Below are 13,442 nucleotides of genomic sequence, written 5' to 3'. Positions count from 1 at the left end.
AAAAAAGGAGAAGAAAGGAGCTGGAAGCTGCCTGGATCAAGACATTTGAAACACACACAAAAAGAAAGGCTAAAAGTGAAATGGTTATGAGAGCTGGAAGCTGCCTAGGTCAAGACATTTGAAACACCAAAAAAAAAAAAAGGGCTAAAAGTGAAATGGTTATGAGAGCTACACAAAATCTTTTTCATTGGAGGGAGAGAGGTCTGGAGATGAATATTTAGGGATGTGCAGCAATGCCCTGTGCAGCAGGAATGTCCTCAGTGCTGGGCTGTTGACAGCACAAACATGGGTTTAAAAGCTCCTGACCCTCCACATCATCACACAAGTAATAAATAAGTAAACCAATAAATTGATAAATAAATAAATAAAGAAATAAACCTTGAGGGGAGGCCTTGGGGATCTCTGAACCCACTCAGCCATGACCCTAAAGAAATTCAGAGATTCCTGAGGACACTGCTCATGCAAAGAGGACCTTCACAAAAGGTCAGGGTTTGGGTTTTTTTAAGAGAAAAAAACCACAAAAGATGCTCATGTTAAAAAATAAAGTACCTTTTGTCTCTGAGGATGTTCAATAGCTGGGATGTCCCTTCTTTCCTGCTTTGAGTGTCTGGGGCTCCAAACACACACAGCTCCCACCGTGATGAAATCAGGGTAATTATTGGTGCATATTAATGAGGAAAACAATGGCCTGACCTGGTGTAACCTCACAGCTTCACAAAGCCCTGTTCCACCTCTCAACCCATGGTTCAGCTCATCCCAACCCCCTTAACTACCAGAAATGAAGAAACAGCTCTGAAATCAGTGCTCACCAAGTACTGGAGCTTCCTTTTTTCCAGACTTTTGTGTTAAAGCAATATAAACTGTACAGAAGGTCCAAGAATTGAAAGGCTGCCTTGAGCCAACACCATTTTCCAAAACAACAGGACTATCAGGAAAAGCAAAAAAAGAAAAAGAAAAAAGCTGCCAAAAGCTCCATTAGGATCAAATTAGAGGTGCTTGAGCCCAGAATCCTCCCTAAGAGCCATCAGCTGGGGATCCCCATCTTGCATAATGGTAGGGAATGTTTGCAGGGATTCTCTCCCAGCTCCTGGCAAGCAGTGATTTAGAAACTTCAGGAGATAGAGATCAGCACAAGAGCTGCATTTACTGCCCCAAAATGCTCCATGGGATGCCTGAACCCACAGGTAGCTCTGCATCACCCTGTAACACTCACCAGGAAAAACCAGCACCCTCCCAACCTTTTATCCTTTTCTATCTTTGGGCTCACCTGACCCAAAAATTCAGAATTTGTCCTAAACAGCCTGGGCTTCCCATAAGGCTTCTGGTTTTGAAGTGACATGTTTTAAAAAGGGATTTTTTTTCTCCGTTTATACAAATGTCAACAGAGCTGTAAATACATAAGCAGGATGACTGCTTACCTAAGGAATGGTGGATGATCCCCAAAGCCTGCTTGTCAAATACACCTCGTGCAAGTACTGAGGGTTGTTTGTTTTGGAAATGGAACAAAAGCATCCTGAGATAAAGCAGCGTTGCTGATGTGGAAAAACCAGAACATTCCACCTCATTCACAGCCATCCTGCCCCTATGAAAAGTGAATCAGTTTCCATCCCTGCACTTGAAAACAGGAATTTTTTTTTTTTTTTTTCATGTTTCAACAGAGGAAGGTTGGACTTAAAAAGACTTGAGGGAATGTTATGTGTGAGCAGACAGGGATAAATAGAGCTTCACCTCTTTTTCATGGGGCCAGACTGTCAATTAAGGGCAATCAGATTTGTGAGCTCAGTGCAATCCCAAGCACACCTACTGGTGCCTGAGCAAGTGCCAGCTCTGCAGCATCCACATCCTTGGAAAAGTGGGAAAATGGGAGAGGATGCTCAGCAATTTGTGTTCACTCAGCACTCCCCACCCTCTGAGACGTGGGCTGGCCCCACCATGGCTGAATTCATCCTCAAACCCTGCAGAATGCTCCTCTAAATTACAGCTTGTGTTTCATGGCCCACCCATCAGTCACAGCCTGGATTTGAACATTATCATTACTTACAATGTGCAAGATGTGTTAAAGGGGAGGAGGCCTCTCCAAAATGATGTCAGTTCTCCTGCTCTAAATTGTTTAAATAAGGGAGGAGAAGACAAGAAATTATATAGCGCAAAATGTGGTGTCTACATCAGAATTTGATACCCACTGCATGGGTTTGTAGTGCTGGGGAAAGCCAGAGATGCAGCATTTGTGGCACCAAAACCTTTCTGGGACGTGGAATTTGGAATCCCTGTGTAGTTTCCAGCAGTGGTCAGATCTTAGCTTCATTCTTGTTTTCAAAGCCCAGACTTGCTCAGAGTCTGCTCACCAGAACTGGCTCCAGGATCCAGAGAAGATCATCTCAGGAAAAGCAGAATTCAATTCCTAGCACTTCAGATAAAGATTTGCTGCGTTACAACAATTAAGCCCAGTCTTCAAACGTGGCAAACTCTCCCATATCACAAAGTGGGCTGCTGATAATAAAATGTACAATAAATAACTTTAAGGCTCAGATATTGTAGTGGTGAATAATGTAACTATTCAGGCAAAGAGCAGCAAAAGTCAGCATGGCTGGCTGATCAAATTTCCTAAAAAGCCCCAGAAAGAAGAGCATAATTTTATATTTTTCTCTATCCATATTAATATAGGAATGTGTACTTAGAGCCAAAATTCTTGTGGCTCTTTCCTCTCAACTATTGCTAAATAAAATAGAAACCCTTCTATTTCATTAGCTGTGTGCAGAGAAGAGGAGAGGGAAGCCAGTCACAAAACAGGCTCAGATGCTGCCAGGCCTTCAAGTTTGTCTGAAGACAGCAACATTGCTGAAGTGGCTCTTGAGCAGCCACACAAAAACACATCTGGAATGTCAGGAAAGGATGCTCAAGTGCTGCCTTTCACTTCTTACTTAGTTGGTTTTTCTGAATCAGAGGGGTTTGGGGAGGATTTTTCACGCAGCTTGGTCTGCTAAGATCCCATTTATCTCTAAGAACCCATTTTTATTTCATATCCACCTTCTGCTTGCACATGTAAAACTCTGAAATGTCACTCAGCTGCCAAGTCAGAGCCTGACCTTTCACAAAATACTGCCTATAAATGTCATATAAACCATGATCATTATCAACCATCTCTACTGGCCTTGATGGCTCCACCACCACACAATGACATTTTATCTGGCCCATGCTCTTCTCTGCACCTTCTATTAATGCAAACTTATATTTCTGCCAGCAGTAAAAATAAAGGATTGAGGCAATTTCACATGAAATTTAATGATAGGAGCTACACAGATAGATAAAGAAACCCGTGTAAGACAAACATAGTACAAGAAAGGTCGTAAAATGTCAAAGACAGAATCTTTCAACTTTATAACTCTCTACAGTGCTTGGCAATGAACAGAATGTTGAGAAGATCTTAGTACTTCAGGTACATTTTAAGATACTGCACCTATTCTAGATAGAGTAAAAATATTTGAAAAATGCCCAGGACCACTGGGAGTGGTCCAGCTCATAAATTAAGTGCACAAGGAAACCATGTTACATTGGACATGTCCTGTTAACAACAGGGGATTTGTCAGAATGACCCAAATGATTGACACAGAGAGGGACTCGACTCTTTCATTACTTCATCATTTCCCCCTTTTCAAAGGCAAGCTGATGCAAAAAATAATTTTTAAAAAATCAGGTTTCCTGCGACAACTTCATAATCCAGTGTAAAATGATGCCAACCTTTATGGACAAAAGGCAGGTGGAGATGAATTGTATTTGATTTTCTTTGGGACTGGAAACTTCACAGCAGCAGGAAAAAAAATCCACAATCTGAGTGAAACCTGCAGCAAACCCCTGGTTTTTGCAGCCCTTTGAGAGCTGGCATTTTTGCCTGTGCTACATCCCGAACTGAGATTTCCTCACCCTTCCTTTGGCAGGGGAGCAAAGCTAAATGGGAGAGCCCTCATGGCTCAGCAGTGCTCCCACCCCAGCACTGCCTCTGAGGGTGGGAGAATTTACTAAATAAAAACGACTTTCCTTAGCTGGGGCAGTGTAATTTCAGCCCTGGAACCCAAACCTCTCGTCACTTACAAACCTCAGGCTTTGAAAAGAACATTAAAGGCTCATGTTGAGAGGCTGCTTTTCAGAATTTTCTTTTTTTTTTTTTTTTTTAAAGGAGAACAGAAATGTGCCTCCAGTAGGGAGAACTCCATTTGTGCTTTCTCCCATGGATACAGGCAGCAGGGAGAGGGGAACTTCAAATCCCTGTCAGGACTCCAAGCTGTAATCTCAGCGCAAGGCTGCAGTGGCCTTCAAAAGCTTTAATTTATAAATAAAGTATCTATTCCTACATAAATGTCACATTAAAGTGTATCACAAAATTCAGCACAGCATCTGCCCAGCCACGGCTCCAAGTGAAAATGTTATTCCAGTTCTTGCCTATATTTTCCATCCAAATATTTGTGTAGTTTCAAATAGCCCAAGGAACCCAGTCCTGACGTCACCCTGGTGGAAATCAATAAAAGCTCTGCCCTTGCCTTCAGGCAGCGGCCTCGAGCATCCTGGAGCAACAACTTTGAAATCCTAAACCCAAACCTCCACAGCAATGGCTGAAGGAATTAATTTCTTTCTATTTACAACCATCCTGAGCACATGGGGCAGTTTATAAACTGGGGGTTGTGAGGTGATGGTCGCTGATTTGGAGCAGCAACCCCAAACCTGCTGGATTTCCCCATCAGAGAACACAGCACCTACAACAATGAGCACTGAACCCCCTCAGCTGCACTGTGTGCATCCCCCAGAGCAGGGAGAGTGAAGTTTTATTTCATTTAAATGCCCTTGGGAGGAGCAGATGCTGTGGTTGGTGACAGCAATCCCAGGTTTTGAGGCAAACTGCAGAAAAAGAGATTCCTGCTAGGGAGGTGTGAAATGCCAGTGCAGCTGAAGTGTGGGCACCCAGCAGGGCAGGGCTGCATCCCCAGGGATGCAGGAGGAGAAGGGCATTGAGGGAAGGGGAATGGCAGCAGGGACATGTGAGCAGAGACATCCTGAGGAGAAACAGATGGCAAAGACAAGGGAGATGCAAAAGGCAGTGAAGCACAAGAAGAAGTATGAGAATCACCACCACAGTTTAATTAGAATAACCCAAAAGTCAGCAATGTACGTGTATTAATTAAATTTTATCACCCTGCAGTGCACACAACCTTCAGATGGAGTTAACAGAAACCTACATGCACAGTTCTCTATGACATCATCTGCTTTTTTTTTTTTAAAAAAAAGGACCAAATCTGTTAAAAATTCCTTAGTTAGGTATATCACCCTAAATACTGATGCATGCTCCCTTCAGCAGGGCAATGTATGCAGCCAAAAGCAACCTCAAGCTTTATGGAACATTAATAATTAGAATGAGCACTACAGATGGAATTCAGATTTGAAAAAGGAAAAACCTTAGCACTAAAAATACTTGCCTGGGACTGAAATGGGAACACAGTTGTGTAACCACGAGTCTCATTACCTTCTAGAGGTCACCAACACACAAAAAATCATCCCAGGCATCCAGAAAGTCATTTCACTGGGACATCACAGACATACACCCAAGGTCACTTGAAGCTGAAGGTTCTTGCTGGCTTCTGCTTTGCCATAAAGCAAAACACATTAAAGGAACAATTGAGCTGCTCTGTGGCTCTGGTGCACGTGAGAATTCTGCATCACTATCCACAATGAACAAAACTCTCTCTTTTATTGCTTTTTTTTTTTCAGTACTTGAATATCTGCCTTGTAGGAGAAATTGCTTTTGCCTAACGCTGTGTCTGGTGCTTCAGGTGTGGTCTGGCTGGCTTTTTACAGCATATTCAGGAGTGCTTTTCAACCATCCCTGGGCAGGAATGGTATCAAAAGGGGTGACTTTTAATGAGCTACATCCAAGTGGCAGCAACGGGGCATTAGCAGCCCGTGCAAACACAGAACAATCTCATCCCTTCTCCATGAGGGTGTGGACAGCACTGTGCTCTGTGAACTGAGGTTCTCGTTCACAGATCCCTTGGGGGGGGGTTCGAATGAAATGACATTTATATAAAATGTATGGCAAGTTTATTTTGGAACAATTTGTATGCAAGGGAAAGGAGGTACATAGCTCTTCTGGGTATTATCTATAGCAATAGAGCAATGTAAAAGTATAAAGAGATCACTGAAGAAAATAATTAGGGAGAAAGAGAAAGAAAGGATAAGAGCAGAGAGTGGAAAGATATCACCACCCATGGATCCAGAAACAAGGTTTGACTGCTGCAGTTTTGATGCCCATTTGTCAAAATGATGGGCTCAGCCTTCAGCCATCAGGGCTAGAGGAAATCCATGGAATATGAAGCTAAGTGGGATAACACACGCTCAGATTCAGGTGCTAGCGCTTCCCCAGGAGAGGGAATTTTCCACTCTCTGTTGAAGCACTGTGGATCATGGGCTGTGCTGTGGATTATGAGTCTGGGGGCACTTTGGGAATCTTTGGTGGTTTATGGCCAGACATGACTGCATAGCTGAGCCTGTTGTGCCTTCTCAGAAGGGATGAACACGCTCAGGTCTGCATGTGAATGTGCCGGTACCTCCCCCGGGAGGGCATCTACACCTGAGCCAGGTGTGTAAGCGAGGACATGGGCATGACAGAAAGCCACACTCCACCTCCACAGGGTCTGTTTCTTACCGGCCCCAAACCTGGTTTGTTGCTAAACAAAGGTTGATTTGTTGTGGCCATCCTCTGGTGGTGCGTGTCCACCCCCCCTGTATCTGGGCTGTTTTTGAGCAGATCAGAGGTTTTGCCACCACACACCCCAAACCTCTTCACCTCCCCTTCGGCTGCGGGGTGCAAACCTGGCCTCAGCAGAGCACCCTGGTGCTTCTGCAAATCATTAACCCTTAGTGTTTCAGTCCTTCACACACTGGCAGATTGTTCTGTTTGCACTTTTTCTCGTCGGTAATGAAAGAATTCCCACCTGAGGGCTGAGCAGTCAGCCCAATTTCTAAGCAGCTCGTCCAGAACCTGACCCGAGGGGGCAGCACCATGAGCGCCCTTTCCAAAAGTCATCGCAGAGCTGTTGGATGGTTTGGGTTGGAAGGAACTTTAAAGACCATCTGGTTCCAAACCTTTTGCCACAATCAGGGACACCTCCAATACACCAGGTACCTCCAGGCTAGCCTGGCCGCCTCTGCCCTGTGCCGATGTGTCCCACACCGCTCCGAGCGATCGCGCCGGCGGCTGAGGCCGGTCGGTCTCACCCTGTCACACCCACCGCGACCCTCCCTGCGCTCATCTCCCCTCCATCCCTCCCTGTCCCCATTCCCCTCCTCTCCTCCCGCTTCCCCTCCCGTGTGCGGCGCTGCCCCGCGGGCCCCGTTCCTGCCCCTCGGGGGAAGGGGCAGCGTCGCGGGTCCCTGCCCCGCCGGTTCCGCACACAAAGCCCCCTTGTCCGGCCGGGACCCCCGGGCTGAGGGCGGCTCTGGGGGCGGGGCCGGGGCGGGGCCGGGGCGGGGCCAGGCCCGGGGGCGGGCGCTGCGCGCAGGCGGCGGCGCGGCCGCGGCTCCTCCCGGGCGCTCCGGGACCGCGGGACGGGGCACGGCCGCGGGCCGGCCCGGGGGCTCAGCTGCCTCTGGGGCGGCGGCGGGAGCGGCTCCTTCTTATTTATTCCCCTTCTCCGCCTCTCCCCCCGGCCCGTCCGCGCACTCCGGGTACTTTTTCTGGGCTTTTTTGTTTGGTTTTTTTTCTTTTCTTCAGTTGTTGGCGGCGGAGCGGAAGGAGGATGGGGTTCGAGCTGGATCGCTTCAGCGGGGAGGTGGATCCCGACTTTAAGTGCAACCTGTGCAACAAAGTGCTGGAGGACCCGCTGACCACCCCCTGCGGACACGTCTTCTGCGCGGGCTGCGTGCTGCCCTGGGTGGTGCAGCAGGGCAGCTGCCCCGTCAACTGCCAGCGCATCTCCACCAAGGAGCTCAACCACGTCCTGCCCCTCAAGAGCCTCATCCTCAAGCTGGACATCAAGTGCGACAACCACGCGCGGGGCTGCGAGGCCGTGGTGCCGCTGCAGCACCTGGGCGAGCACGCCGAGACCTGCGACTTCTCGCCGGCCAAGTGCCGCAACCGCGGCTGCCGCCAGGTGCTCAACCTGCGCGATGTGGAGGCGCACATGCGGGAGCGCTGCGAGGCGCGGCCCGCGGGGCTCTGCGAGCAGGGCTGCGGGCTGGTGCTGACCCACGGCGAGCGCCGCGCCGGCGGCCACGGCTGCCTGCGGGCCCTGCGCGCCCACGGAGCCGCGCTGCAGGCGCGGGCGGCCGCGCTGGAGAAGGCGCTCAAGAAGGAGGCGCTGCGCGCCGGCAAGCGGGAGCAGTCGCTGCTGTCGCGGCTGGCGGCGGCGCAGCTGGAGCTGCAGGTGACGGCGCTGCGATACCAGAAGCGCTTCACGCAGTACAGCGCCCGCCTGGACGCGCTGGCCCGCGCCCGCGCAGCATCCCCCGGCAAGGTAAGGATGGGTCCCGCGCTGCCCGGGGTCCCTGGGGATGCGCCCTCTCCCTGGGGATGCTCCTTGTCCCTCGGGATGCGCCCTCTCCCTGGGGATGCGCCGTGTCCCTGGGGATGCTCCTTGTCCCTCGGGATGCGCTGTGTCCCTCGGGATGCGCCGTGTCCCTAGGGATGCTCCTTGTCCCTCGGGGATGCTCCTTGTCCCTCGGGATGCGCCGTGTCCCTCGGGATGCGCCGTGTCCCTCGGGATGCGCCGTGTCCCTGGGGATGCTCCTTGTCCCTCGGGGATGCGCCCTGTCCCTCGGGATGCGCCGTGTCCCTCGGGATGCGCCGTGTCCCTGGGGATGCTCCTTGTCCCTCGGGATGCGCCCTGTCCCCGGGGATGCGCTTTGTCCCTCGGGATGTGCCTTGTCCCGTGCGAGGTACCCGGAGCGTTCCCTATGCAGGGTTTCTCCTGGAGAGCCCACCCAGCCGCAAATCCTTTCAAATAGCTGAGCTTTGGGGTTTAATATCTGTAACATGCCGCTTTCTATACGTACAGCTTTAAGCGGGGCATCTATAGGCGCATCTTTCTGTTGGTGCGTTTTTAAGGCTGGACCCCATAAGGTAACTCGCACGGGAAAGTAACAAGGTCGCGGTGTTACTGTTTTCTCTTGGTTGTCTTCCCCGAAGAAAACTCTGAAAGTGGAATTTCCAGGGCTGGAAATGGTATTAAAGCAGCAGAAATTGACTCCCAGGAGTCCCACGAAGTGGAATGCATTGGAAGAAGCCACTGTGACCCCAATGCTTTCCAGAGCCTGAGCTCACCTGGCATCCCACAGCAGGGCTTCCTACAAAATGCAGCCTTTGGGATTAACTGTGATGTGACACGGACACCTCAGCAGCTATTTCAGGATCTGCAGCCATCATCTCTGTGACATCCAAATACATCTGCTGTGTACTTGTGATTTTTTTTTTTCTCAGTGTCACACAGGGTTCTTTAATTAGGAAGGGAAAAATTAACTTGATTTCAACTCCTCAAAATTAGACCATTTATAAAGTGACCAGAATCAAAAGCCAGAGCTGCAACAATCCCCAAGTTTTAATTGGAATGAGGCTCCCCAGCGAGGGAAGCCCTGGAAGCCAATTATCTTTTAAATGAAGACATTCAGAGTCCTCCCAGTGACCTGGAATGTGCTACCACAGACACAGCAGTATTAAACTGTTCAAAACTGTCAAACATCTGTATTCACACCTCTGCTAATGTTGAGGCTCTAAAACCTGTGTAAAGGAAATAAAACTTCATGTCAGAGGATCTCTTTTTTTTAACCTTCTTAGGAATCCAGGACAGAACCCATCCTTTTTTCCTAACTCAAACCAGAAAATATTTCAATATAAATGAACTGTTCTTACTTCAGGCAGTACTGGGTATGAGCTGGTCAAAGTCTTAGTAATAACATTAAAATAAATGGGGGGTTCAGAGTCATACCAAGGTTCAGGACAGTTCTGTCTCCCCCTTTTCCTGCAGCGCTTTGCCATGGAAATGGCAACTGTTCTAACTAAATGAACTGTTCTAACTTCAGGCAATACTGGGTGTGGGCTGGTCAAAATCTATGTAATACCATTAAAATAAAAGGGGGGTTCAGAGTCATATCAAGGTTCAGGACACCCCTTTTCCTGCAGCTCTTTGCCATGGCATTCTGGAGGATTTCTGCTCCCCCAGCCTGGCACAGAGCTCCATGTCCACTGCCGATGGCAGGAGAGCCCTGCGCACTGTCCTGCTGTCAGAAACCATCTCACCCAGTCCCTGCCTCCTCATCCTTGGTCTCCTTTATTCTCGCACCACCCTTTTTTCATGGCTACTGCTGATGATGTCGGGCTTGCATCTTTTAGCTCTGTTCAGTGTCAGGAGCTGCCGCAATCCTGAGAGCTGCTCCTTCTCAGCTGCAAACGTTCCTGACACGTATTTTCAGCTGCACTCCTACCAGATTTATGGGTCCAGCTGGCGCAGCCCCTGTGCTGGGTCCAGCCCGGTTACAAAGGGCTGTTGTGCAGTTCTCTGGAGCAGCCACCAGGCTGGGAAAGCTGCGAGGTGTCGTGTCACCACAGCCCCGGGCCGGCGGTCCCTCAGCTCCGTGCCTTTCGCAGCTTTTTGGGCAGCTGGCCAGCACCAACAGCCCTGCTGCCCAGCTCCCAGGCAGGCCCCAATAGCGAACTGGCATCTTTGTGACACGGAGAGTTCAGTGAAAGACCTGTGGTGCTCACCCAGTGCAGGGGATGCTTTCCCTCTTTGCAGGCTTCCAAGTGTGGGGTTGTTTTCTCAGAGGCAGTAGCACGGACTGTGCAGGAGCACTCAGCAGGATGTATAAATTTTCCTAAGGTTTATGTCCCTGAACACAGGGATTAGAGGAATAGTAGTGTGAAATAGCCAATTTAAATAATGGTATGGTAGTGTGAAATAACCAATTTGCTGTCATTATTATTTAAATAATGACCATTATTCATATTTCATACATTCTCAGATGGAGTAGCTTGGTCTGTGCTAAGCACCAACAATCCATAGCTTACAAGTGGTGGTTGCAGAACTTACTGTGGGATGTTCTGGCTCCTCAGTACATGGAGAAAAGGGCTTTTCTGGCTTTCCTGCCTGATGGCTGCTTGTTGCTGCAGATGTAGAACCAATTCAGAATAAATCAGATCTGTAGTCAAACAGAAGAAATCCTCATGTACAGTTGTGTTTAAATGCTTAGTCAAAGAGGAAATGCCATATTGAGTGACATTAGCCCATTCTTTAAAGACCCAGCTTTGGAGACCCAGGTGGGGATTCACCTTAGCAGAGACCTTGTTTGTGATGCTGGATGAATCACAGCTTTGCTGTGCTTTCATCAACCATTTCTGAGGTGAGTTCTATAACACCCCCGTAGCCATATTGAGAGAAGACATAAATAAATATATTTTTTATACACACACTCATCTGTAAGCTTCTCACAATTTTATAACCCCCTTAAGCAGTAGATGTGCCTTAAGTGATCCAGTTGTGTTGCCCATGTGTGTTATCACTGAAGGAAAACTTCAATTTTACTCTGTACAGTTCCAAGGTTTATTCAGAGAATGTCTGTTTATTCCTGGGTGGAAAGAGGAGAGGCTTATTGAGGATGGAGTGGGAGGGAAGGTGGAGTGTCTCCCTCAAAATCAGTATTTCCTTCCATCAAACATGTCAATCCTGAAATATCAAAGTCTAAACAATCAAGAAAAAAACTTGTACAATTCAAACAAGGCTTAATCCTTGGTGAAACACAGCCCTGTGCACACCTCTTGATAAGCTGATCTGGTCAATCCTTATTTACACAGCCAGCAAAGTCCTTTGGGAAGGGGCAAGGGGAGAGGGAATTGGAAGGAGTTGACAGCCCAGGGTAGAAACCCTTCTGCTCTCCTGGCAACCAGAGACAGGAGCTGACTTTAAATGGATCAGCCAGGCAAGAACCGGTTATGATCTGACATTCAGGACCTCTGTGGTGGTGGTGGCAAAGATTTGAATTCTGTGAGAGCCAGATGAAGTCCTTTAAAGCAAGATGATGTGTTTTTCTCAAGCAGGATGGGCCAGACAGGTCCTGGCAGCCCTTTCACCAGTGAAGAAGGAGCTGAGGTGCCTCCTCTGGTGAAGACAAAGATTTTTAGCCACAGCACTACCAAAGAAATTATTCTTTGCTGTCTAAAGGGAAAGGCAGTCTATTAGCTGCACATTACTCAGCTGGGAAGTACAGTAATTTCAAGAATTATGTTTAAGAGTTCTGTTCAGCTGTGGGAATACAAAATGCCAGGAACCATCAGGAGCAGCTGCCGGGGCAGGGCTGGCCCCTGGCCACCACATTTCCACAGTTACCTCACTGCTTAATCACTGCTCTGCTGGAATGTCACATCTTGGAGGGGGAGAGAAAGGCAGAGCCCTGGAAAAATCATTTGCATCGTGTTTTCCTTGTGAAGAGAAGGGGGAGGTTGTTGAAGGAGTTGTTAGGAGATGAGATGTGAGTGTGCAGAAGTGACCCAGTGTCAGAGCAAGGTGCTGCTCTGTCCCAGGGCTGGGCACTTCTGCACCCACAGTGGGGCTGCAACGTGACTGCTGCCATGGGGAGCATGGAGACACTGCACAAAGCCACCAGGAAAACCTGGAAATGTCTTCAAAACCCCTGGAGACAGAAGTACTTTTTCAGAAGTACCTACAGAAAGCTGCGTTAGTTGTTTCTGTTCCCTCACAACACTACTGGTTCAATCCCACCTGCTTTAATACTTGTTCAGCCAGGTGTAAAAGTGTCAAATCAAAGCTTCATAAGGAGGCTTTCATGAAAACAGGCAACTCTAATTACTGAAAGTGTCTTGAGAGCGATGTTGTAATTGTTTTTTGATTGTTGTAATTGATTTGCCCTCTTAAATAGGGATAATGGAAGGAAACAGTCATGCTAGCATGTGCTTGTCTTTCACATCCAGAATCATCAGTCCTTGAAAGTGGTCCCACGGGACTGGAAATTTGTTCCTTGAAATCCTGTCTGAGGTCTGGGTCTGTAGCCTTGCAGGGAAACAGATTTTACTTCATTTTTCACTTCTCTTCTGGGTACCTGGCTCTCACTGCTGCCAAGTGCAGGCAGACTCGAATGGGATCAGCCAGAGTTTGTTCCCGTTCCTCTGTACCAGGTCCAAGTCTATTTGTGAGTGGATCATTAGGGGAGATAGCGATCAGAAAGTGACGTGGAGGCTGTAGAGCACATTTCAGGTGGGGCTGCTGGAGCTCAGAGTGTGCTCTGGGCAGTGGAGCTCTGCCAGCTCACCCTGCCAGGGAACTGAGCTTCCTTATCATCCCCAATCTCTGCCAGCAATTCAGTAATCCAGGATTACCCTGACATTTTTCATGACTTTAAAAGACGTTAATATTTGATTGACAACTTCAAATTGACATGTTAGAAGGAAA

At 48.4% G+C, this 13,442-nt stretch overlaps 1 protein-coding gene across 1 annotated transcript in view; it reads left to right on the top strand.

Annotated features, from left to right (window-relative positions):
- Positions 1–7,725: 7,725 nt before the first annotated feature.
- Positions 7,726–13,442, top strand: part of PDZRN3 (PDZ domain containing ring finger 3) — a 133,700-nt gene continuing 127,983 nt past the window's right edge. Inside the window, exon 1 of the mRNA XM_058812932.1 lies at positions 7,726–8,501. Within this exon, the coding sequence (XP_058668915.1) occupies positions 7,785–8,501 (717 nt within the window). The 5' untranslated portion in view covers positions 7,726–7,784. The remainder of the gene's footprint in view (positions 8,502–13,442) is intronic.

Source organism: Ammospiza caudacuta, chromosome 12 (assembly GCF_027887145.1).
Source record: "Ammospiza caudacuta isolate bAmmCau1 chromosome 12, bAmmCau1.pri, whole genome shotgun sequence".
Lineage (NCBI taxonomy): Eukaryota > Metazoa > Chordata > Aves > Passeriformes > Passerellidae > Ammospiza > Ammospiza caudacuta.
Note: the sequence above shows the minus strand (reverse complement) of the source record. Positions and strands in the feature narration are given on the sequence as shown.